This window comes from Saimiri boliviensis, chromosome 12 (genome assembly GCF_048565385.1).
Source record: "Saimiri boliviensis isolate mSaiBol1 chromosome 12, mSaiBol1.pri, whole genome shotgun sequence".
Lineage (NCBI taxonomy): Eukaryota > Metazoa > Chordata > Mammalia > Primates > Cebidae > Saimiri > Saimiri boliviensis.
This window is the reverse complement of record NC_133460.1, coordinates 9,221,052-9,242,869: the sequence shown is the minus strand read 5'-3', so window position 1 is coordinate 9,242,869 and position 21,818 is coordinate 9,221,052. Positions and strand designations below refer to the sequence as shown.

The following is a 21,818-nucleotide window of genomic DNA, read 5'->3' as shown; positions in this document are numbered from 1 at the left end:
TTCCTCGCCAGCCCCCCTGCTCCACCCTTACCTGCCTCATTCCCAGCTCAGCAGCCAGAGGACCCTTCAAAGCCACATCACTTCCTGCCATATCCTGGCTCCAAACCTGCCAAAAACCTACTGTCACAAGAGCTGGGGGTAAAAGCCGCGGCCTTTCTGGGGCCTGAGAGGCCTCATGCTGTCTGGCCTCCTTGTACTCCTCGAACCCCCATATCAGTTACTCTGGCCCCCTTTCCCCAACCAATCAGCATCCTTGCTGTTCCCGGCCCTCCCTCACCTTGGGATTTCCCTCTCCTCCTGAGGAACCAGGACCCCAGCAGGAAATGCAGCTGAGCACAGGAGGACAGAGCAGGCCCCGTACACTGCTATAGGCCCTAGCACAAAGCACACGAAGCCGAGGTCCTCAGTCACTTCAATGTTTTATTTGGACCTCAAACTCTGAAGCAGCGGGCAGCACAAACCCTCTGTGGACAGGCACGGCACAATGCTGGCAGGCATGAGCCAGGCAGGGAGTGGGCAGGATGGTGGACCCTCAGACAAACCCCGCCTGAGCTTTCCTGTAAGGACTAAGCAGATTGCAGAGTTCAGCCCATGAAGTGAGCAGCTCAGAGCCATGGGGGGCAGGGGCCCTGAGGGCATCCCTGGCTGCACAGTGGGAAGGCAATGGCCTGGGCTCCAGGGACAGGCACAGGGTCACCCAGCCAGGCCCAGTCTTCCTGTGTGAGGAGCGAGGCACCAGGGCATGGGGTGAGCAGGAAGCCACATCCTGAATGGCAAGGGGCAGCCCAGGCTCCTCCAGTCTCCCTCACCTGCAGTTCAGCTGCTGCTCCTTGGGGGCTCCACTGAGGAGGAGGCCAGCAGGTGCCTGCTGTGGGTGCCTCTCTGTTCCAAACCTGCGAGGGGCGGGGCCCCCCGGGCAGTGTCCTGGGACCACTCAACTGAGACACAACAGGCTCCGGACCTGATGCACGTTAATGAGTGCCCTGCCCCTATCCAACCAGGCTACTGCAGGGGCCCTGGCTGGCTGTCCCATGGGCTCTGGCTAACCAGCCTCTAGTCACAGGAGCCATCCTTCCAGCCGTCACGCCAGCGCTCATCCACTTTTGAGCAGTCAAAGTCAGGCTTGCCCAGCTTGCGGTTCACCTCATTGTGCAGGTGGCACAGCCACTGCGTGAAGCATGCCCGGGTGCGGGTGTCTGGCTGGTTCCTGCACAGCCTGTGTAGGGAGAGCATGTGAAGAATGGGAGGACGCAGCGGCTCCACTGCCCCTGCCAGCTCTGTCTGCTCTCAAGGACGGAGAGCTGGGCCACTGCCGTGCACTTCACCTCGGAGTGCCCTCATGCTCCGAGGGATGGGAATTCCCATAACAGGCCTGACCCTGCAGTTCCCGGGGTGTGGCGGACTCCCAGGGCTGCTGAAACACTGACAGGGCCTCAAAGAAAAATATTACAGCACAGACCTAGCAATTTTACAAGCTCCTAATGCCGAGGAGGCGGCACCTAGTGTCCCTAGCCCCAGGTAGAGTGTGGACCGGGTGGGGCTAGGCACAGCCTTGTAATTGAAAACTGGACTTGATTTTTAGCACCTCAGGCTCTGATGCCTCAGTCAGGATGAGACTTCATTCTGACTGTCCAGGCTGAAAGCAACAATAGCAGCTCTGCCCCACTCATCTGGCCTAGAAACAGCTGCAAGGGCCAGTTCTGGCTCTTGGATACCTCAGTGAGGAAGAGGTGGCTCTTGGGAGCAAAAGTAGTGTGTTTCCAAGATTTTAAAACCAGCAGTCCAGAAGTCAGGCAAAGTGGAGTCCTCCCTAACTTGCGGGGAGCCGCCTTTGGTGCCAAACAAGGCAGGGAAGCCCTTCCTGGGAGACCTGTGGCTGTGGGAGAGCAGTTCCGAGCAGCAAATCCCGGCAGCTTGGCCTCTGAGACAAGAGGAGGAGGCTCAGATAGCCCCAGTCCTCACCTGTTGGTGGTCCCTGCTCCTCAGCCAGTTTCTGCCACCTCTGCAGGTTTCTCTAGGTTCCCCGCTATAACGTCAGTCAGGAGCCCCAGGCCCAGGCTCCAGTGCAAAGCTCTGATGCCTGCCAACACATCTTACCTTTTCCTTAGGTCTTCAGCACACTCCTCACAGGGATAAAACTTGGAAAATAAATGTATGAACTGGGCCATGTCTTGCTGCTGTTCTGGGGTGGGCAGGTCGGGGTAGTAGGCGGCCAGGGTGTGGAGGACAGCCCAGCTGTGGCGGCCCAGTTCCTCGCGATCCGGCGGGCAGTCCTCCCTAAATTTGCTGTCCCGCTGCGGAAGGCCGACCGAGAGTGAGTTCATTCTCCGAACAGAAGCGCCCAAAGCTCCCCCCTTACACGCCCAGCCGGTGGCCCAGTGGACTCCGGCCAGAGTCCTGCAGACGATCCAGCCCAAACGCGAATGAAGGCTCTAAGGCCGGACCTATCTGGGGGACAAGGTTCAGGGAAAGGCAACCCTGGGGAGCTCTGCCGGGGCACCTAAGCGGGGGCAGGGGCTGCGCGGGGTCCGGGGAGGTCGGGCAGGGATCTGCACCTTCTGCTGCGTCCGCATCCACGTCTTGAAGTCCACGCAGGCCCGGCACGGCCGCCTCCGGGAGACGTCCTCGGCGACCTGAGAATCGGAGGTCGATGCCTGGGCTGGCGTCGGGGCTGACCTCTCAGCCGCGTCTCTCCGCCCCGCTCCCCGGCCCCGTGCGTCGGTAGCCAGGTCGTCCATCACTTCGGAGCGCGCGCCGCCCGGCAGGAAGAAGGAATTCCCGCTATAGAAGCGGCCCCGCTCGCCGGGCGCCGCCATGTTGCCCGCGCAAGGTCTGCCGGGCTAGCTCAGCCTCCAGATGAGCCTCCAGGTCGGCCTCCAGGCCAGCGCGCGAAAATACGAGCCGGAGGCGCGCACGGTGCTCGCGGGGGCGGGGGGCGGAGTCGGGGGCGGGGGCCGGCCAGCGGGCACGGGTGGAGGCGGAGCCACAGGCCGCAGCGCTGGCCTGGGAGGGGACGGAGCTGGAGGAGGATCCGGCCGCTCCGCGACCCGCGCCGGGTTTGCGCAGTCCGTGGCGGCACTCTCGCCTCCTCCGGTAGAACAGCAAAGTGTGGCGGAAGATGCGCCGCGGCCATGCTGTGGACCTGGGCTGAGGCCCAGGCGAAGTCCGTGTCGCGGCCCGCGACGCCCCCATCCCTCTGCTCTCAGCGTCCTGCGTGCCCGCAGCCACGCTTTGTGCCCTCCGCTGAGGGGCGCTTCCACCCGCTGGGTGCTGGGAGCCCTGGCAACGCAGGGCCGGCATGACCGCACAGAGTACGGCGCGCGCTAGGGCCCTGGGCTCTCGGCCCCGCCCCGACGCCATGGCAACGGGCGCCTGGCAACGCGGGGCGGGGCGCGGCTGCCGAGGGTGGGAGAGAGCTTCTGGCTCTCCGCGCGCCCCGGGCTGCCACCGGTCCTACGGCCTGGATGAGGGGTCGGGCTCCCAGTTGGAGCGACTTCTGGGATTCCTTTGCCTCCTCGTGTTCATTCATCCATTCCGCTATTATTTGTGCAGTGGCCGCTCTGCTCCAAGCGCTGTTCCAGGTGCTGGGCAGAGCAGGGAACACGGCTCTGCTGCCTGAACTCCTGTTCATAATTCAATGGTCAAGACGTGAAAACAAAAACGAACCACGCTCATGAATGTTCCCGTACAAACCGGTGGGGCCGTGCAAGGGTGGGGTAAATATGGAAGGCCTCCTTGAGGAGGTGACCCTTGGGCACAGGCCGGAAGGATGAGAAATCAGCTGAGGAGCACCTTTGAGACCAGGCTCAAGGTGGCAGGGTCCTGGCGTTTTGCAGGAACAAAAAGGACCCATCAAAGACCTGGTCAGTAGCTGCGAGGATTGGGAATTTATTCTAAGGGTAGGGAGAAGATGCCAGTTTTGGGCAAGGCTACCCAATCTGATCCCATTTCAGTTTGCTGCAAAGATTCCTCTGGCTATCATATGAGTGGTGGATTTCTTTTCTTTCTTTCTTATGGGGAGTGAATTTTTCTCTTTTCTTTTCCTTCCTTCCCTTCCCCCTCCCCTCCCCTTCTTTCTTTCCCCTTCCTTTCTTCTTTCTCTTTTCTTCTGGTAGGGTCATGCTCTGTTCCCCAGGCTCAAGTGCAATGGCACAATCATGGTTCACTGCAGCCTCAACTGCTTAGGCTCAAGTGATCCTCCCATCTCAACTTCCCACGTGCCACCACACAGGGCTAATTTTTGTATATATTTTTTGGTACCGATAGAGGTCTCACCATGTTGCCCAGACTGGTCTCCTGAGCTCAAGCAGTTCCCCGGCCTTGGACTCCCAAAGTGCTTGGATTACAGGTGAGAGGCACCGAACCTGGCCTTGGAGTGGATTTTGCAGGGGCAAGTGAGGAGGCTATGGATGGAGGGTGGGGTGGTTGTACCATTCAGGTAAGAAAAGAGGGTAGGAGAGGAAAAAGTGGGAAGGATCCAGGGCTGATGTGGTGTGGGGCAGGCTGTGTCAGCTGGGCTGTGGAGGGGCCTCAGAATTCCTCTAGGCCTCTGCTTGTGAATAAATCTTTCCTAGCTTCTCTACTGCCCTCCAGGAGAGCAAAGTCTCCCCTGGGTTGATTCACCACCAGTTCATTGGGGCCCTCAGCTGAGATAGGGTGCCCTGCAAATCAGCCCTATGTGAGCAGGTGTTCTTAATCCATGCCAAGACCAGGGACAGCTTGAGGGCCTCAGAGAGTGCTGGTGAGACACACACAAAGGCCCTTTGTTGCAGCCAAGGCAGATTCCTGGAGGGATGCCCCAGAGGCTGACCGCTCCCTGAAGGGACTGGAGTAGGGGCATCCCAACACGGAACTGGTGGCTCCAGCACCAGGAAGAACCACTGTGTGCCAAGGTTGAATGCGGCTTCCGAAGCTTGAACTATAAGGAAGCAGGCAGAGAGGTGTGGCACCTGGGCCAGCCTCTGACTAGGCGGTGTTTGCGGTAAGTCACGGTAAATCATGAATTGAGAGGTGGCTCTCAAAACAGTCCTGGTGACCACTTCCCTGACCACCCCTCACCCCTCAAGTGCCAGTGACTACACAGATGGGCCCTCGTTTACCCCAAGTCTCCTCATTGCAGGGGAACCCCTGGAGTGAGCCTGTGAGGTCTGCCCGTTCCCCAACATCTACAGAAAAACTCACCATAATTATACATTTAGCACACATTTCCTCCTCAGTGAGTTGGGGACATTAAGAGATCTTTCCTCCGGCATTAGAATTAAACCAGACAAAGCACTTAAAGCCTTGAGCACTGAGTCCTTGGTTCTGAGAATTCTGTCTTAGAAAAGAAACCCCCAGGCCAGTTCTAAGACAGAGTTGTTGGGCGCACCCCGGCAGGAGGTTACACCAGGCCAAGTACCTCGCAGGGTGGGGGAATCCAGAGAGGTGGGCAGGACTGGTGGCATTTTGATGGGCCCCGCCTTCTCTTCCCTCCTCCCTTGGCCAGAGTCAGGCAGGTGGGCCCCAGGCAGCAGTTCTTAGTCCTGCACGCCTCTAGGGCCAGGACGCTCATTCTTCCTCCTAACAGCTCTGCCTGGAAGTCCCCCAATCCCTGTGCTACTGTTCCCAGATCTTGGGCTTGGGGGACAGCAAGAAAGCTGCAAATAACTCAGCTGGGGCAGCCCCACAAGGACCCTACAGGCTTGAGGCATTGCCGGGATTCTATCCCAGCTAGCCAGGCTCCTGGGTGCCCTAGAACCCTCTGGAGCACAGGGAGGCAGAGGGGTCCTTACCCATTTCAGGAGTCTGCGGCCTGAAGGCCACAGCCATGGCAGCTCCCCGATACCCGGTTTCAGTTCGAGGGACAGCTCTGGTGCAGATCAAGAGGCTCCAGGTAAGACCTGACTGCGTCTCTAGTGGCCCTAAGGCATAGGAAGGGGGTGCCTCAATCAGCATCTTCAAGGCACCCACAACTTTACATCCCCTAGACGTTTGCCTTCTCCGTGCACTGGTCAGATGGCAGCGACACCTTTGTGCGCAGGAGCTGGGGGGAATTCAGGCAGCTCAAGGTGAGTGACCCTGGGCCACCCTAATACCATGGTTGAGGATTCCCCACCTGGGTGACTACCAGTGCAAGACCTATCAGTGACTAACTGAAGGCCATTCATCCTGCCTGAGGCTCCCAGCCCTTGCCATCAAGGTGAGGGACCCCACCCTCCTAAGGGTGCACAGTGGACTCTGGGAGACTGATGCTCTGGTTCCTGCCCTCAGAAGACTCTCAAGGAGACCTTTCCGGTGGAGGCGGGCCTGCTGCGGAAATCCGACCGCATTCTCCCAAAGCTTCTCGGTCAGGCCAGCCTGGGTCTGGGGGCAGGGAAGGCGGTGGCTTGCTGGGGGTGGGGGGTGTGGTTCGAGGGATCAGTGAAGCCTGAAGCGGGGTCTCACAGTACATTTTGGTGGTATCCTTAGATGCACCGCTATTGGCACGTGGGGGGCGCACGAGCCGCGGCCTGGCACGCCTGCAGCTGCTGGAAACCTTTTCTCAGAGGCTGCTGGCAACCGCAGAGCGTGTGGCTCGGAGCCCGGTGATCACAGGCTTCTTCACACCGCAACCCCTGGACCTGGAGCCCGCGCTGCCACCCGGCAGGTGCCTGACTCGTGCCTAACTCCCAGCCTGCAGCAGCATTTGGAGCTGGGGGGGGAGGTCCAAGGTGGGGGTTACAGCTAGTGAAGAGGAGTAGAGACTGGGAGGCTGGCAGTCTTGCTGGGGTGGCGTGGCACGCCTAGTTTCACCCTGGAATCTGCCTACCTCTCACCGTGCGGGCTGCCCTTCCCAGCCGGGTGATCCTGCCCACCCCGGTGGAGCCACCTCTCTCCCATGCTGCCGATCGCCTCTCCATCCACAGTCTGGAGGCTCAAAGCCTGCGCTGCCTGCAGTCCTTCTGCACTCAGGACACACGGGACCAGCCTTTCCAGGTGCAGGCCCAGGAGAGCCTGGATGTGCTCCTGCGGCACCCCTCCGGTAGGGCCTGCCAAGAACCCAGGGATTCACCTCTCTGCCCTTGGACGCCAGGGGGCCTCAAGATCTGAGTCCCCACCCGCCTCTTGTGCACAGGCTGGTGGCTGGTGGAGAACCAGGACCAGCAGACAGCTTGGTTTCCAGCACCCTACCTGGAGGAGGTGGCTTCGGGCCAGGGCCAGGAAGGAGACCCGTCCCTAGGGAGCAGCGGTATGCACCTAACCCCCACCCCTCATGCCATCATTACAGCTGGACCATGTGGCAAAACTGGGCCAGAAGCACTGCGGGAAAGGGCGGCTTGATGGGGCCCAGGAGCCCGTGCTTGGTCACTGAACCTAGAAGTCCTAAACCAGTTTTAGGGCGGTCCCGGCGTCAGCAGAGACTCAAGCCAGGAGAATCCGGAGAAGGGTAGGGGCCCTGGCCTCTGCGGCCCCACGGTGACCCCAAACATCCACCCCCAGGTCCCCAGTTCTGTGCTTCCCGCGCCTACGAGGGCAGCCGTGCGGATGAGCTGTCTGTGCCCGCAGGCGTGCGCGTGCACGTGCTGAAAACGTCAGATCGCGGCTGGTGGCTCTGCAGGTGAGCAGGCGTGGGCATGGGCGGGGCCGTCTAGCCGAGGCAGGTGGGGCCTTAACCACATCCCCGCCCCTGGCAGGTACGGCGACCGGTCGGGCCTCCTCCCTGCGGTGGTGCTGCGGCCTGAAGGGCTGAGCGCCCTCCTGAGTGGGACGAGGTTGCGCGGAGGAGACAACTCAGCAGATGAGTTGTCCCCCGAACCCTCCCAGGCCACTGCCCCTGCCCCCACCGTCCCCGCCCGACCTTCGCCGGGCGCCATCCAGAGCCGCTGCTGCACCATCACCCGCAGGGCCCTGGAGCGGCACCCAGGGCGCCAGGACCCCTCTGGAGGGTTCGTGGACCCTGTGCCGCACGCTACAACAGAGCGGTGAGAGCGAGGATCCCCATGGGGAGACGGACTGTGCCATCCCAGGGCTGGGGAGGAGTGGGGAGGGCGGATCTCCCTGGCTCCAGGGATGGGAGGGGCAATTTACTGTTCTGAATAAAGCTTGTTCTGAATGACCCCTGCAGTCTCAGCCTGCTCAGCCGGGTCTCTGCCAGGCCAGGGTGTGAGGATGGGCTAGCAGGGCCGAGACCATCGGCTCCAGTGCCCCTTTGGGTGGCAAGGTAGGGTGTTGGTCAGGATGGGGTCTAGACTGGAGCCAAAAGAGACCAAGCTGGCTAGGTGAGCACGCCTTTATGGGTTCCCCAGGGGGTTGGGATGGACTGGAGAGAGGCAGCCGGCTAGGAGAGGGTGCCTTTATGGGTTTCCCAGGGCGTGGGGGCGGTGGCCAGCACAGGCAGCTTCATGTTGTGCCAAAGGAAGTCCAAGAAGGTGGCGGCCTGGAGTGTCCGGCTGAGCCGCTGAAAGTGCCGCTCTGGGGAGGACAGAGGGAGGTCGGGGGGGATCCACACCCCCCCCAGGATGTCCCCAACCCCAGGCTGTGCCTGCGTACCAGTGTAGGGCAGCAGGGCCTCCAGCGCCGCACGCACGCCTTCGTAGGCCAGCAGCTCCTCGGGGGCCTCGTGCCGTAGCAGCACACCCAGCACGGCCTGGGCCTCGTGGCAGTGGCGCGAGTTGGTATTCCACGTGACGCAGAAGCGCAGCAGGGCCTCTGTGGGCGACAGGACCATCACCCTCTCGCCCAGTCAATCCGCCTTGACTGGCCCCTGCCCACTGGGCCACCCATCCTGACTGGCCCCTAACCTTTCTGGTCTCGCCTCAGTCGGAGCATGGTGGCTTCTAGCTTCTCAGAGGCCTCAGGGTCCCTTCGGATGGCTGTGGGAGGAGGAAAGGCTGAGCTAGGGACAGCAGAGCGCAGTGGTCCAGAGACCCGGCTCCTCACCCCCAGGGGTGGGCCCTGACCCTGGATGACTGTCAGCACGGTGTGGGGCCGATCCAGGGAGATGGCCAGGCCCAGCGCCCGCAGGTACCGCTTCTCATGCAGCAGGTTGTCCAGCTCTTGCTGCCTGCCAGGAGGGGAGGAGAGGCCAGTGAGGGTCGCTGGCTGGGGCTGCAGGCAGAGCTATCCGAGTCAGCAGGTGGTGAGCCTGGTGCTCAGCCTCAGTTTCCCTATAGCACAGAGCAGGAGTGGTGCAGGGAGAGGCGCCACTGCCCTGGCCTTACCTGACCACCTGCTCCTCCTGCCTGGCCTGCTCCTCTGCCTGCTCCGCCTCGGTCACATCCTGGGGTGAGACTGGGGTCAGATGGGGCCCCCATGCCACCCCGCCTCCTCCCCACCCTCAGGCCCACAACCTTCCAGAGGATGACTCGGGAGTCGCTGGCGCCAGTGAGGGCGCGGTCATCTAGCCGGCTGCAGTGCAGCCCCCAGACCTTGTCATCGTGGGCATCCAGCGTCCGCACACACTCGTTGTTCTTGATGGTCCAGAGCTTCACAAGGCCATCTGAGCCGCTGGGTTTGGGTGGGGAAAGGCTCAGCATCAGGCAGCTCCCCCACCTGGCCCCACTGCTGCCCCATCCCAGCCCACTCACCTGGACAGCAGCTGTGTGCCCCGGCTCACAAAGGCCACCTTCAGCACGGAAGCATCGTGCCCCTCAAATGTCTGCAAGGTTGAGGTAGGGCATGAGAGGTCACCAGGGGGAGAGGTGTGGAGGGCCTGGAGCACTGCTTACCTTGAGACAGCTGAAGTCCTGGAGCGCCCAGAGCTTGACGGTGCCGTCAGCTGAGGCTGTGGCCAGCACCTGGTCCATGGGAGAGAACTGGACACACCAGAGGCCACGCCGGTGGCCTGAGAAGACGCCCAGCAGCTGGCACTGTGGCAGGGCCCAGAGCTTGGCCGTGCGGTCCTGTGAGCCCGTGGCCAGCAGCTTGTCATTGGGGGCAACAGCCACGCTGTTGATGTCCTGGCAATGGGAGGAGGTGGTGGCTCAGCATCCCCACCCCCCTGCCAGCAAGGGCTAGGCCACACCCCCACCCCAGTGGCTATGGATTCACCTTATCGTGGCAGCGCTGAGTGGTCTGGGCCTGCAGGAGGACAGGGCCACTGTCTGGGGCTGTGTTCTTAGACAGCAGGGCTCTGGGAAGGGGCCACAGCTTCACAGTGCAGTCCTGGCTGCCTGTCACCAGGAAGGACTCCTTCAGCCTGTGGCCCAACAGGGGAGGGAGGAGACACAGCTGAGCCCCTGCCAGCCTTGATGGACAGCTCCCAACAGGGCCAGCCTGGGAGCCCCCAGCTCAGACCATGGGGCCTGTCCCAGGATGCAGATTGGCCTGGGTCACCTCTAGGCACCTGAAGGACCAAGCCCTGCCTACACTGTCCACCTGCAGCACCTGGTGACTCAGCTCCAGCCACAGGACCCCAGCCCTACCCGCAGGGGTCCCCTTTCCACCTGGGCCTGATGCAGACTCCCTCTCTCTGCCCCAGCGCTCTTCCCCCTTTAACCACTTTCCCAGGGATACTTCTGAGGACTGCCCCAAGGCACCTAGGGACTCCCCCATCCTGTTCTGTTCCACATGTCTGGGCTGGAGCCTCAAAGAGCAAGCCAGTACTGCTGCCGCCTCCCCAGATCCCTGAGCGACAGCCCCTGCTGGCAGGCCTGGGCATCCACCTCCCTGACACTCTGGGCCCAGCCCCGACTCACTCACTACCTAGAACAGCAGATGGTGCCGACACTGTGCGTATGGCCGGAACCCTGAGCCACGCAGACCACCTGGCCAGCCTTGTTCATCCTCCAGATTCGGACACTCTGATCCTGGGGAAAGGGAGTGGAGGAGAGAGGCTGGTCTGTGGGCCTACCGTGTGGCCTCCCCGCCTAGTGCCCCTGCCCCTACCTCTCGGAGCACCTCACCTTGGCACAGCTGGCAAAGAGCCACCCCTTCCGGAACACGTCCAGAGCCAGAACGATATCTGAAAACATGTTGGGGGGAGGTAGAGGTCACAGGGCAAGACGGGGGAAGGGAAGCCAGCAAGGGACCCAAGTGGGTCCCAGGGTGTCAGGTGGGCTGGCCCCACTCACCTGTGTGGCCATGGAGGATCTGGCAGGCTGATGTCTGCAGCTCAAACACTTTCAGGCAGGGGCTGTTGGAGGCCACGATGATGTGGGAGTCCTCAGGCCCAAGAAACCGGACATCCAGGACCTCCTCACTATAGCCAGCGAACTATAGAGGGGCGGGAGGCAGGAGATGTGAGCCAGGACCCAGCAAGAGGAGGGCTGGCATCCACAGCCCCTCAGGCTAAGCAGGGGCAGATGTGCACCTGTTTCTGCAGCCGCAGGGAGCGAGCCTCGTAGAGCAGCAGGTTGTGGTCGGCAGTGGCGCTGAGGAGCAGGCCAGCGGTGCGGGCCAGGGTGCAGTGGGTCAGCTCCCGGCCAGGGCCCGGTGGCCGGGCCTGTGTGTACACACACTGCCCAGAAGCTGCCTCCCACACGCGCAGAATGCCTGGATGGGTGGCGACAGGCTGTGAGACTCTAAGGTTCACAGGCCTTCCCCAGCCCCTACCACCTGCCTGTGGCCCGGCCCCACACACCTTGGTCGCCAGCTGTCAGGAAGTGCAGGCCTGGGGACTTCACACCCAGCTCGGATGCCGGCTCCTCTGGCAACAGCACAGCGGTCTCCACGCTCTGGAGACGAACTGGGTCACAGGCTGCTGACACCCCCCCCAACCCAACTCACCAGGCCTGGCCTCCAGGCGTCCCTACCTCAAACACCGGCACAGTCCTCGTGGCCTGGTGGCTCTGAAGGTCCCAGATGATACAGATCTTGTCACGGCCCGAGCTGGGGGAGCAACAGCTACCTGAGGTCAAGTCTGAGCCTCAGCCCCCACTTTCCCAGCCTCTCCGCCTACCAGGGCATGCTCCTGACCTGAGCATAGTGTGGCCGTCGGCACTGAAGGCCAGTGAGGTGACAGCGCTGTAGTGGGCAGTCAGCACAGCCAGGCACGACCGATCCTGCAGTGACCACACGCGGATGGCGGCATCTGCGGCCGAGGAGAAGAGCAGCAGGCGTGTGGGGTCTGGGTGGAAGGCCACCAGGCTGTAGGCGGGACAGGGTGGGTGAGCTGAGCAGCCTGGGGGTGCCTCTGTACTCTCCCTCACCCCCCATTCCCCACACTCACTGCACAACACCAGGCGAGCCTCGGAAGTGGTGTGTCCCATAGTGCCGCACAATGTCCCAGACGCGCACAGCCCCGTCACAGCCGCCTGCGGGGAAGCAAGGTGAGGGGCTGGAATGCCCAAAGACCCTCCATCTTTGTCTGCCACCCACCTGCCGAGCAGGGCCCTACCTGTGGCTAGCAGCGTGGAGGTGGGGTCAAAGGCCATGGTGGCCACGGGGGCTGTGTGTATCGCCTTCCAAAGGCGGGTAACGCTGCCCTCTCGCCAGGCCCACTGAGCCAGCAGCAACGCCCGGCTGGCTGTCACCAGCACCTAGGGGAGGATACAGGTCAGCAGAGGGGTGACAACGCTCTCCTTGCAGCTTCCTGGACTCAGTCCCCACTGGGCCCCACCCTGCATACCTCATCATCAGGGCTGAGATCAAAGGCAGTGATATCCTCCTGATCCTCCTAGGGGAAAGAGCAGTGTGCAGAGAGCTGTGTAAAGGGGCTGGCCCCGCCACTTGCCCCTCTCCCACTCAGGTTGCCCTCACCTGCTCCAGACTCTGCAGCACGGCCCCTGAGGCCACCTCCAGAATGTTGACTCTGGTGCCACAGACGCAGAAGAGGTGCTGGCCAGTCTGGTCCAGCTGGGGACAAAGGGGTCTCAGCCAGGCAACATTTTGCACCCCCTGCAGCCTCCAGCTGCCCACCCCCAACCCTTCCCCAGACCCATACCTGTGCTTTTCCACCCTTGTAGAAAGGTTCGATTTTGCGCTCCACAACATAGCTAGAAGAAGAGTGGGGGGAAGTGAGCGCCACCCACCCCCTCGATCCCCAGGGTCCAGCCCTGTGCTGGGTGTTCCTCTTGAGGTGACCACAATGGCCCCTGCCCTTGAGTTTCAGGGCAACAGCAGGGGCGGGGCAGGGGGTGGAACCAGCAGCACTGCAGGGGGCTGTGGCCACTCCCAAGTCACTGAGAATCAGAGATTCAGAGCTGGCTGGTGATCCCTGAGGCAGTAGGGGGTGGGCCTGCGTTAGGCGGAGGCAGACCAACACCCCTGGGCTCCCAGGGATTCCTCAGGAGAGCCAGGTGAGTCCCTGGGGCCACCCCTGCTGGCGGTGGGTAGCCAAGTCTGGGTAGCAGCCCAGAGCACAACCTCCTAGCATTTTCATCCCTGAGATCTGGTATACCTCTTCCCTTCCCTGGCTCCTCCCTCTGTCCCCAGGCCTACCCAGAGCCCAGGTCCCATGAGCAGCTGTCATTTCTGTGACCTCAACCTGCCCCTCCTCCTTCCCTCTCCACTGCCTCCACCTGGTCCAGATCATCACAATCTCTGGCCACTTCACTGGGCCCCCTATCTACGTCTTAATCCTGCTGCTAGGTGCCTTTCGGAACATAACTGAAGACGTCACTGCCCCACGTCAGACCCTCACTCTGTCCACATTACCTCCCAGACCTTCTCCAGAAGGGCTTCCGACAACCTTGCCTCTGCTTCCCTTCCCTCTCATGGCCCACCATGGTTCCTTTCCCAGCCCCTGGGACAGGTTTCCCATCTTCCCCCTGTCCCCTGTGTGCGGCCTGGGCTTCCCTTCCCAGATGTCAGGGCCTGGCTCAGTGCGCTTCTGGAAGCTTGACTGCCAAGACGAAAGCAACCCTTCAGCCCCTGAATCCAGTCGACCCTCCCGTGGCGGTGCTGCCAGCCAGGGGCTTTCCTTTACCAGTGCTTGGCACAACCAAAGCCCCACAGCCGCGGATGGAAATGATAATCCCATGAGACTGCACTGCCAGGGCGGGGGCACCAGCAGTGCTGTTCAGCAAAGGCTTGGGGAGTGACAGGGCACAGGACTGAGGGCCTCCTGAGCTTCTGCAGGCCTGCCCCTCTCCTGCTGTCTCCCTGGTCCCTGGAGAAGAGGGTTCGCGGGTGAAAGTCCTCAGGCCGTCTCCCGCCGTTTGCCAGGACCAGCCCCGACCTACCCTCAGCCCTCCCCTCCTCTCATCCGGACTTCTGGTCCCCACTTCACCCCACAGCCGGCTTCTCGTTGAGCCCACGCTGCTGCGCCCGGGCTTAGGTCGCTGTCCTCCCCGAGAGCAGTCGGGGCCTGCTCTCCCACCTGGTATCATCGCAGCCTCCGCGACCCCGCGGGCCGGCGCACACATAGCCTCTCCCCTCCCAGACCCCAGTAGGTACCCACTCCACGCGCGCCTCCGCTACGCCTGCTGCGAACCTAGCTCCCTCCCCGCGTGGCCCCAGCGCTCCGAGCTTACTTGGCCTTGAAGCGGCCCACTCCGGCCGCGGTCTCTGCCATGTTGCGGCTGCCGCTCCCGCCGAAACCGGCTAGAACCCCGGCAGCATCCACCGCGTGAGGAGTGAGGTTGGCACGGAGCTCCGCACTCCCGGCGCGCTGCGATGACGTCACCACGCGCGCTCCCTGTGACGTCGCCGGTGCCGCGCGCTTGTCGCCATCTTTGCTGCAGGGAGTGGTAGCTGCATCAGGGAGTGGTAGCTGCATCCGGAAGTGGAAGCGGGCGGAGGCGTTTCCGGCATGGAGGGTGGGCTGTGAGCCGTGACGGTGCTGTGCGGGCCGGTGGGGGTAAACAGGCGTGGGTGACATCGCCGTAGCCTGGCCTGGTTTTTTTTTTTTTTTTTGAGATAAAGTTTCGCTCTTGTTACCCAGGCTGGAGTGCAATGGCGTGCACCGCAACCTCGGCTTCCTGGGTTCAGGCAATTCTCCTGCCTCAGCCTCCTGAGTAGCTGGGATTACAGGCACGCGCCACCACGCCCAGCTAATTTTTTGTATTTTTAGTGGAGACGAGGTTTCATTATATTGACCAGGATGGTCTCGATCTCTTGACCTCGTGATCCACCCGCCTCGGCCTCCCAAAGTGCTGGGATTACAGGCTTGAGCCACCGCGCCCGGCCCGTTTGTTTGTTTGTTTTTTAAGACGGGTTTCACCATGTTGGCCAGGATGATCTTGAACTCCCAACCTCAGGTGATCCACCCGCTTTGTTCTCCCAAAGTGCTGGGATTACTGGCGAGAGATAGGGCGCCTGGCCAGCCTGGCCTTTTGATAGCAGTATAAAAAGGCATTCGTAGCCAGCGTTTACTCCTGCCCTTTGGCGTTCTGGAAATTGGGGCAGCAGCAGTTGGGTGAGGTCCAAGCGTAGAGCGGTGAACCTGACCCTGCCTCGGGGCTTGCAGTGTGGCTCATGATAAATAACACAGGAAAATGAATAAACCGTGTAATTTCAAAGGCATTCATATATTGAGCACCTTCTGTGTGCAAAGCACTGTTCTTGGCACTGGGGGAACACCAGAGAAGAAACTAAACGGGAGAAGAGTGATAGTTGCTAAGCGCTGTGGAAAAAAACAGAAGGGATGGAGTGGAGGGGACCCCGGAGGAGGCTGTATTGAGGTGACTCCTGAGCAGACACAAGTTCTCGAAGCAGGGAGCCCTGTGGTGACCTTGGGAACGAATGGTGCTGAGGAATGGTCAGGGCACAGGCCCTGGGCTGGGGGTGCCAGGCGTTGAGTAGCAGCAAGCCGAGTGGCTGCAGAGAGTGGGTGCAGAGGGCAGAAGCCATGCCGTTGCCTGTGAGCCGTGGGGAGGAGTTGGCTTTTACTCCGAATTCACGGTTTTGAGCCATTTGTGCTACTGGCTGTGAAGTTGGTAGAACAGTCTGGTAGAAAGTAACTGGGCCAGGCTGGGTGCAGTGGCTCACTCCTGTAATCCCAGCACTTTGGGAGGCTGAGGCAGGCAGATCATGAGGTCAGGTGTTCGAGACCAGTCTGGCCAACACGGTGAAACCCTGTCTCTACTAAAAGTACAAAAATTAGCTGGGCGTGGTGGCGGGAGTCTGTAATCCCAGCTACTTGGGAGGCTGAGGCAGGAGAATTGTTTGACCCTGGGAGGTGGAGGTTGCAGTGAGCTGAGATCACAATGCTACTGCACTCCAGCCTGGACGACGGAGCAAGACTCTGTCTCAAAAAAAAGAAGAAAAAAAGTCTCAGGAAAAAAAGAAAAAAGAAAAAAAAGTAAAGAAAATAAAAAAAAAGAGGGCCGGGCGCGGTGGCTCAGGCCTGTAATCCCAGCACTTTGGGAGGCCGAGGCGGGTGGATCACGAGGTCGAGAGATGGAGACCATCCTGGTCAACATGGTGAAACCCCGTCTCTACTAAAAATACAAAAAATTAGCTGGGCATGGTGGCGCGTGCTTGTAATCCCAGCTACTCAGGAGGCTGAGGCAGGAGAATTGCCTGAACCCAGGAGGCGGAGGTTGCGGTGAGCTGAGATTGTGTCACTGTACTCCAGCGTGGCAACAGAGACTCCAAATCAAAAAAAAAAAAAAAAAAAAAAAGATTCCAGGAGAACTTCCCCAACCTAACAAGGCAGGCAAAAAACAAAAAACAACAACAAAAAAAAAAAAAAAAAAAAAGAGAGAAAAACAACAAAAAAGATGAAAGCAGGCAAATGGAGGCAAAGGGAAGAGCTCTCTAGGCAGGGGGAATAGCCAGGCCAAGCCCAGTGGTGTGACAGAACACAGAGCCCATGGAGAAAGCCCAGAGTAGCCCTGGGAGGAAGGGAGTCATGCCTGGAAAGGGCAACAGGGATGCACAGGTGACAGCTGTGAGGGGCACAGGTGACGGTTGTGAGGCCTGCAGGCACACAGGTGGGCCAGGCCTGGGCTCTGCGTTTATTTATTTAAAAAGTACCTCGGCCCTGAGCACCCCCCAACCTCAGCCCAGAAGCTGCCTTCTGGGGCAGCCTCGGCCTCGGCCGCCTCCTGTGGGGTGCCCTCCAGCAGAGCGGTGTCTTCCTCCAGGAAGTTGCCCAGCTCTGCCAGCTCTCGGCGGACAATACTGGTGGCCCGGTGCAGCCGGCGCACACGCCTCAGCAGACACAGCAGCAGGGTTCGACTGCGCTCCTGGCGCGCGCTCCAGGCGTTGTGCAGCTCTCGATAGCAGTTGTGGTGAGCATGCTTGGTTGGGTCCAGGGTGGCCCCGCAGCCCAGGGGGCAGCGCTGCTGGGCCCTTTGCTGGCAATGCTTCCGGTGCTCAGCCAGGGCCCCACGCGGGACCCGCGAGGTGCAGCCTTCGTTGGGGCAGGCCATTGGCTCGAAGGGGCACAAATCCTGGTGCCCTTTGCGATGGGCCAGGGGGCATGTCACCATGCAGCCAGCGTTGGCGTTCTTGCACTGAGGGTGAAGGAGAACACGTGTGAAGCAACCCAGGCGGGATGCTCATGGGATCCCCCGTCCCTGGCTTCCCACTCACCAGGAACCAGGGAACCGGGAGCCTCCCGCACTTTTCTAACTCCAGTGAGGTGGTGGAGAGAGAACATGGGCCAAGTGCATGGAAGTGGGAAGAAGGCAGACATTCCAGGGAGGGGATGAGGCCTGACGCTTGGGGAACTGAAAGGTCCACAACTGGGTTGGTCTGGCGAGTGGTATGGATGCCAGGCTCCCCTCCCTGCCCCTGGAGTCTCGTTTTGTTGCCCAGGCTGGAGTGCAATGGCATGATCTCGGCTCACTGCAACCTCTCTGGTTCAAGCAATTCTCCTGCCTAAGACTCCCAAGTAGCTGGGATTACAGGCGTGTGCCACCATGCCTGGCTAATTTTTGTATTGTGTGAGTAGAAACAGGGTTTCACCATATTGTCCAGGCTAGTCTTGAACTTGTGATCCACCTGCCTCAGCCTCCCAAAATGCTGGGATTACAGGCATGAGCCACCCATGCCCATCTCAGGTTTTCCTTTTAACCTCAGTTTACCCATCTGTAAAACTAGAGGGCTGGAGAGTAGTGGCCAGCACACCAGGCACTTCATCCTCTAAAAATCCTTTATAATCTGCATTTTACACTGAGACCCCAGGGGATTGGAAAGGTTAGGTGACTTGCTTAAAGTCACATAGCAACTAAGCAGTAGAGCCACGATTCAAACTCAGCCATGTCTAATCACCCAAGACTGTACTAATTTCTCTCCGAAGATGGGAATTCTCCTTACCCCCTAACCTGGCCCTGCCCCACCCCTACAAGGGTGAGAAGGGTCGAGGGTCGGGGGAGTGGGTCCTTCGAGCTACCTTGACTTCCAGGCGGCTAATGGTTTTCCGGAGTTTATTCTCGTGAACGATCTTTCTCCTTTTCACAGGTTTCCTGCAGCACGGACAGGTCTTTTGTCTGAAGGAGGCATGAGTAGGGGTGAGTGTTAGGAATGGGAAGGGAACCCTGGTCAGCTCTTCACTCGGTGACCCAGGTGGTCCCTTCATCAGCTAGAGGAGGCATCATGGCATATTACAGGGAGCTCTCAGCTATAAGGCTGGGGCAGGGGTCTGCAGACACCACCCAGAGAGGGGCACATGTTTTAGTTTAGGGAGATTTGGTGGCTGAGTCTTCTGGCTGACTTTTCCCCTGTTGTGGGCCACAGCAGTGCCCCGTCTCACTGCTGCCCTCCCAGCACCGTGGGTACCCGGTGGCACCTGGTTAGCCACTGGAGGATGCACTTTTTGCAGAAGATGTGGCTGCATGGCAACCTCGCTGGCCTCTTGAGAACCCCATGGCAGACGGAGCACAGGAAGTTGGAGTCCGGAGGGCTGGCGAAGAGGTTGAGATCATACCCGCCACTCTGCAAAGGTCAAGCTGGTGTCAGGACCTGGCTGGGAAAGTGATCCAGTCCCCGGTCCACATATCTAGCAAAAGAGCCCCAGAAAGCTTTGGGTGGGGAGATGGGCCACAGGAGAACTTCAAGTAGAGGGGCTGGCACAGCACCCACTTTGAGGGAGCAACTGTGGGGGTTAGGGCCCCCATCCCAGGACTACTAATTCCTGGCTGGAGACAGTGGCTTTAGCCTGGAGTTAGACCTATCCAGAGCCTTCCAGAAGGTTTCCTTGTAGCATATGGGGCCTGCAACTCATTGCCCACCCTTTCCAAGTGGAGTAGGGTCGATCCCTGGACAACTGGGCATGTTTCTGGAGTCTCAGGGCTGAAGGCAAGAGGGCCCCAGGCTCACCATTATCTGTGACTGGACAGCAGCACCACAGGCCCCCAGGGCTCAGGAGCCTGTATTTAACAGTGGGTGTGGGCTGACATCACAATGGCATTGTCCAGCTCAAGCCAATCACACACTGGTTCAGGGCCCAGAAAACCTGCACAGCCCAGCAACAAACACAGATAGCCAGGCACAGTGGCTCACACCTGTAATCCCAGCAGTTTGGGAGACCAAGGTAAGGAGGATCACTTGAGCCCAGGAGACCAGCCTGCGCAACTCAGTGAGACCCCCACCTCTTTTTTTCTTTTTTTTTTTTTGTGACGGAGTTTTGCTCTTGTTACCCAGGCTGGAGTGCAATGGCGTGATCTCAGCTCACCGCAACCTCCGCCTCCTGGGTTCTGGCAATTCTCCTGCCTCAGCCTCCTGAGTAGCTGGGATTACAGGCACGTGCCACCACGCCCAGCTAATGTTTTGTATTTTTAGTAGAGACGGGGTTTCACCATGTTGACCGGGAGGGTCTCGATCTCTTGACCTCGTGATCCACCCACCTCGGCCTCCCAAAGTGCTGGGATTACAGGCTTGAGCCACCGCGCCCGGCCAACCCCCACCTCTTTAAAAAAAAAAAGTCACAGGGCTGGGTGCAGTGGCTCACCCCTGTAATCCTGACACTTTGGGAGGCTGAGGTGGGCGGATCACTTGAGATCAGGAGTTTGAAACCGAACATGATGAAACCCCGTCTCTACTAAAAATACAAAAAAATTAGCCGGGCAAGGTAGCAGGCGCTTGTAATCCTAGCTACTTGGGAGGCTGAGGCAGAATTGCTTGAACCCAGGAGGCAGAGGTTGCAGTGAGCTGAGATCGTGCCACTGTACTCCAGCCTGAGTGACAGAGAAACTCTGTCTCAAAAATAGAAAAAAAGTCACAGGGAAGGAGTAGGGCAGCAGGACAGCTCTTGGACCTTGGGATAGGTCAATGGAGCCCCCGGGCTTGAAGGCAGCTGACAGCTGATCCTCAGAAGCACTGGGTCAGAACCAAGCTTCATGGAGCTATTTCCCCAAGGCCAAGGCTTCACTGGGATCCTAGGGATTGCTACGTTCTCCTAGGGCTTAGGGGCTTTGGGCACTGACCCACTGGGGGTCTTCACTTAGGATCCAATACTCAGGTGGTAGCTCCAGGGCAACAAGAACTAAACTCTCCGGTGACCTGCTGCCCCAGAGCAAGGGGACCAGCCTCCCAAACCAGGTGTCTGACCCACTCCAGCCTAGCATCCTTGCGTTTATCTAGGCCTAGTTGGTCAAATCCTTTAGAATCTCACCTGGTCTCACAAAACAGCCACTCAAGTCTGAGCTTCCCATACTTGGTAGCGCTGTTGGCCCCACCTAGCAACCCTTAAGTAGGCCAGGGCACTTTACCTGCGAGTGTAGCGTTTACCTGAGGCATGCATGGCCAGATGACTGTTCCCATCTGGCTCTGCCACTTAAGAAGTGTCTGGCCGGGAGCGGTGGCTCAAGCCTGTAATCCCAGCACTTTGGGAGGCCGAGGCGGGTGGATCACGAGGTCAAGAGATCGAGACCCTCCTGGTCAACATGGTGAAACCCCGTCTCTACTAAAAATACAAAAAATTAGCTGGGCATGGTGGCGCGTGCCTGTAATCCCAGCTACTCAGGAGGCTGAGGCAGGAGAATTGCCTGAACCCCGGAGGCGGAGGTTGCGGTGAGCCGAGATCGCGCCATTGCACTCCAGCCTGGGTAACGAGAGCGAAACTCCGTCTCAAAAAAAAAAAAAAAAAAAAGAAGTGTCTGACCTTAAAAGTCACCTGCCAACCTCCTACATCCTATCCTTGTGTCCAAGCAGAGCTGGGATGGCCAGGAAAAAAGAAGAGGCATCTCGCTAGGGTTCTCCCCAACACAGCGTGAACAGATGCCACCTGCCAGGCTGATAGGCGGGACGGGGCCCCAAGAACACCCGCACGCAGTTAGACAAACAACTTTATTTGGAAGACGTTTCCAGCCGAGTCTCCCCGACCCCACAGTCCTGGCGACGTCGGTCTCAGGCGTGGGAGAACCAGTGCCCTGCGGAGAGAAGACAGGGCTAAGGGTCAGTGGCCAGGGCCAGACATCGCGAGCGACGGCATCCGGGCGGAGGCCGCGGCGCCTGTCGGGGCCTGGGTTTCACCGCCGCACACAGAGCAGCGCGTGGTGAGCTGAGGCCCCCGGAGGATCTAGGCGCCGAATCTCACCCGCGGCCACGGCCAAAGCCGGGGGTGATTTTCAACCAACGCCGTACTCCCCAACTACCAGGGGAATGCGAACAGCACACACAGCAGGACTCACCTACGCTGCGAGACTGGCGCACCCGACACGCGAGCGTTTGCAGCCGCTTTTCCGGCGACGTAGATTTCCCGGGCCGCGGCTGGCGCCAGACGTGCAGGCGCACGCAGAGCGCGCTAAGGGCGGAGCATCATGGAGCCAATCACAGGCTGTCTTATGGGAGTTTGTCGCGCTCCCGTCTGGGGCGGGGCAGCGGAGATCGCGCGGGACTTGGCTTGGTATAAAAGCTGCCTCCGCGCAGGCGTTGCTCTTCTTCTTCGACATAACACGTGAGTCGTAGGGCAGGCTTCTGCAGGCCTCGGCGGGGGCGGCGGGAATCTGTGGACATCGGATCCGGTCTACTTGCGCTCCTGGGCGGGAGCCCGCTTCTGGGTCTCGCGGGTGTCTGCTAGATGACTGAGT

At 60.1% G+C, this 21,818-nt stretch overlaps 4 protein-coding genes and 1 non-coding gene across 6 annotated transcripts; 1 reads left to right on the top strand and 4 right to left on the bottom strand.

Annotated features, from left to right (window-relative positions):
* Positions 1-402: 402 nt before the first annotated feature.
* Positions 403-2,816, bottom strand: GFER (growth factor, augmenter of liver regeneration). Its single transcript, XM_003928424.4, has 3 exons — positions 2,556-2,816; positions 2,098-2,294; positions 403-1,216 (listed from the first exon to the last, which is right to left on the bottom strand). Exons 1-3 carry the CDS (start codon positions 2,814-2,816, stop codon positions 1,054-1,056), a joined length of 621 nt encoding a protein of 206 aa, XP_003928473.2. The 3' UTR covers positions 403-1,053.
* A 2,974-nt stretch (positions 2,817-5,790) lies between these two features.
* Positions 5,791-7,944, top strand: NOXO1 (NADPH oxidase organizer 1). Of its 2 annotated transcripts, none has more exons than XM_010339081.3 (8): positions 5,791-5,872; positions 5,967-6,047; positions 6,253-6,325; positions 6,448-6,625; positions 6,816-7,000; positions 7,094-7,207; positions 7,459-7,576; positions 7,653-7,944. In XM_010339081.3, the coding sequence occupies exons 1-8, from the start codon at positions 5,807-5,809 to the stop codon at positions 7,942-7,944; spliced, it is 1,107 nt and encodes a 368-aa protein (XP_010337383.1). In that variant the 5' UTR covers positions 5,791-5,806. The 2 variants fall into 2 exon arrangements, with proteins under 2 accessions (XP_010337383.1, XP_003928471.1); XM_003928422.4 differs by having other exon boundaries at positions 6,250-6,325.
* Positions 7,945-8,296: 352 nt separating this feature from the next.
* Positions 8,297-14,576, bottom strand: TBL3 (transducin beta like 3). The gene is made up of 22 exons (XM_003928420.4): positions 14,373-14,576; positions 12,842-12,893; positions 12,658-12,753; positions 12,527-12,574; positions 12,296-12,437; positions 12,128-12,212; positions 11,875-12,045; positions 11,712-11,787; positions 11,540-11,633; positions 11,270-11,451; positions 11,031-11,172; positions 10,863-10,921; positions 10,663-10,766; positions 10,009-10,156; positions 9,687-9,917; positions 9,546-9,616; positions 9,309-9,465; positions 9,180-9,238; positions 8,919-9,022; positions 8,760-8,831; positions 8,509-8,667; positions 8,297-8,430 (listed from the first exon to the last, which is right to left on the bottom strand). Exons 1-22 carry the CDS (start codon positions 14,411-14,413, stop codon positions 8,297-8,299), a joined length of 2,427 nt encoding a protein of 808 aa, XP_003928469.1. The 5' UTR covers positions 14,414-14,576.
* Positions 14,577-15,143: 567 nt separating this feature from the next.
* RNF151 (ring finger protein 151) lies at positions 15,144-21,523 on the bottom strand. Its single transcript, XM_074381734.1, has 5 exons — positions 21,420-21,523; positions 20,518-21,158; positions 18,578-18,723; positions 18,182-18,278; positions 15,144-17,300 (listed from the first exon to the last, which is right to left on the bottom strand). The coding sequence occupies exons 2-5, from the start codon at positions 20,548-20,550 to the stop codon at positions 16,800-16,802; spliced, it is 777 nt and encodes a 258-aa protein (XP_074237835.1). The 5' UTR covers positions 20,551-21,158; positions 21,420-21,523; the 3' UTR covers positions 15,144-16,799.
* On the bottom strand, positions 21,239-21,365 carry LOC120367493 (small nucleolar RNA ACA64). Its single transcript, XR_005581870.1, has one exon. It is a non-coding gene; the product is annotated as a small nucleolar RNA ACA64 (small nucleolar RNA).
* Positions 21,524-21,818: the final 295 nt, after the last annotated feature.

Coding starts and splice junctions, on each gene's coding strand:
- NOXO1 (XM_003928422.4), top strand. CDS start 5,807: ATGGCAGCTCCCCGATACCCGGTTTCAGTTCGAGGGACAGCTCTGGTG. Junction 5,873..5,966: donor TGCAGATCAAGAGGCTCCAG/GTAAGACCTGAC, acceptor TACATCCCCTAG/ACGTTTGCCTTCTCCGTGCA. Junction 7,577..7,652: donor CGCGGCTGGTGGCTCTGCAG/GTGAGCAGGCGT, acceptor CGCCCCTGGCAG/GTACGGCGACCGGTCGGGCC.
- RNF151 (XM_074381734.1), bottom strand. CDS start 20,550: ATGGGAACAGTCATCTGGCCATGCATGCCTCAG. Junction 18,724..20,517: donor TCTGGCCATGCATGCCTCAG/GTAAACGCTACA, acceptor TGACCTTTGCAG/AGTGGCGGGTATGATCTCAA. Junction 17,301..18,181: donor TTAGCCGCCTGGAAGTCAAG/GTAGCTCGAAGG, acceptor CTTCACCCTCAG/TGCAAGAACGCCAACGCTGG.
- GFER (XM_003928424.4), bottom strand. CDS start 2,816: ATGGCGGCGCCCGGCGAGCGGGGCCGCTTCTATAGCGGGAATTCCTTC. Junction 2,295..2,555: donor GGATGCGGACGCAGCAGAAG/GTGCAGATCCCT, acceptor GGCCTTCCGCAG/CGGGACAGCAAATTTAGGGA. Junction 1,217..2,097: donor GCTGAAGACCTAAGGAAAAG/GTAAGATGTGTT, acceptor CTCCCTACACAG/GCTGTGCAGGAACCAGCCAG.
- TBL3 (XM_003928420.4), bottom strand. CDS start 14,413: ATGGCAGAGACCGCGGCCGGAGTGGGCCGCTTCAAGGCCAA. Junction 9,918..10,008: donor CTCAGCGCTGCCACGATAAG/GTGAATCCATAG, acceptor TCCCATTGCCAG/GACATCAACAGCGTGGCTGT. Junction 8,431..8,508: donor GGCCCTGCTGCCCTACACTG/GTACGCAGGCAC, acceptor TGTCCTCCCCAG/AGCGGCACTTTCAGCGGCTC.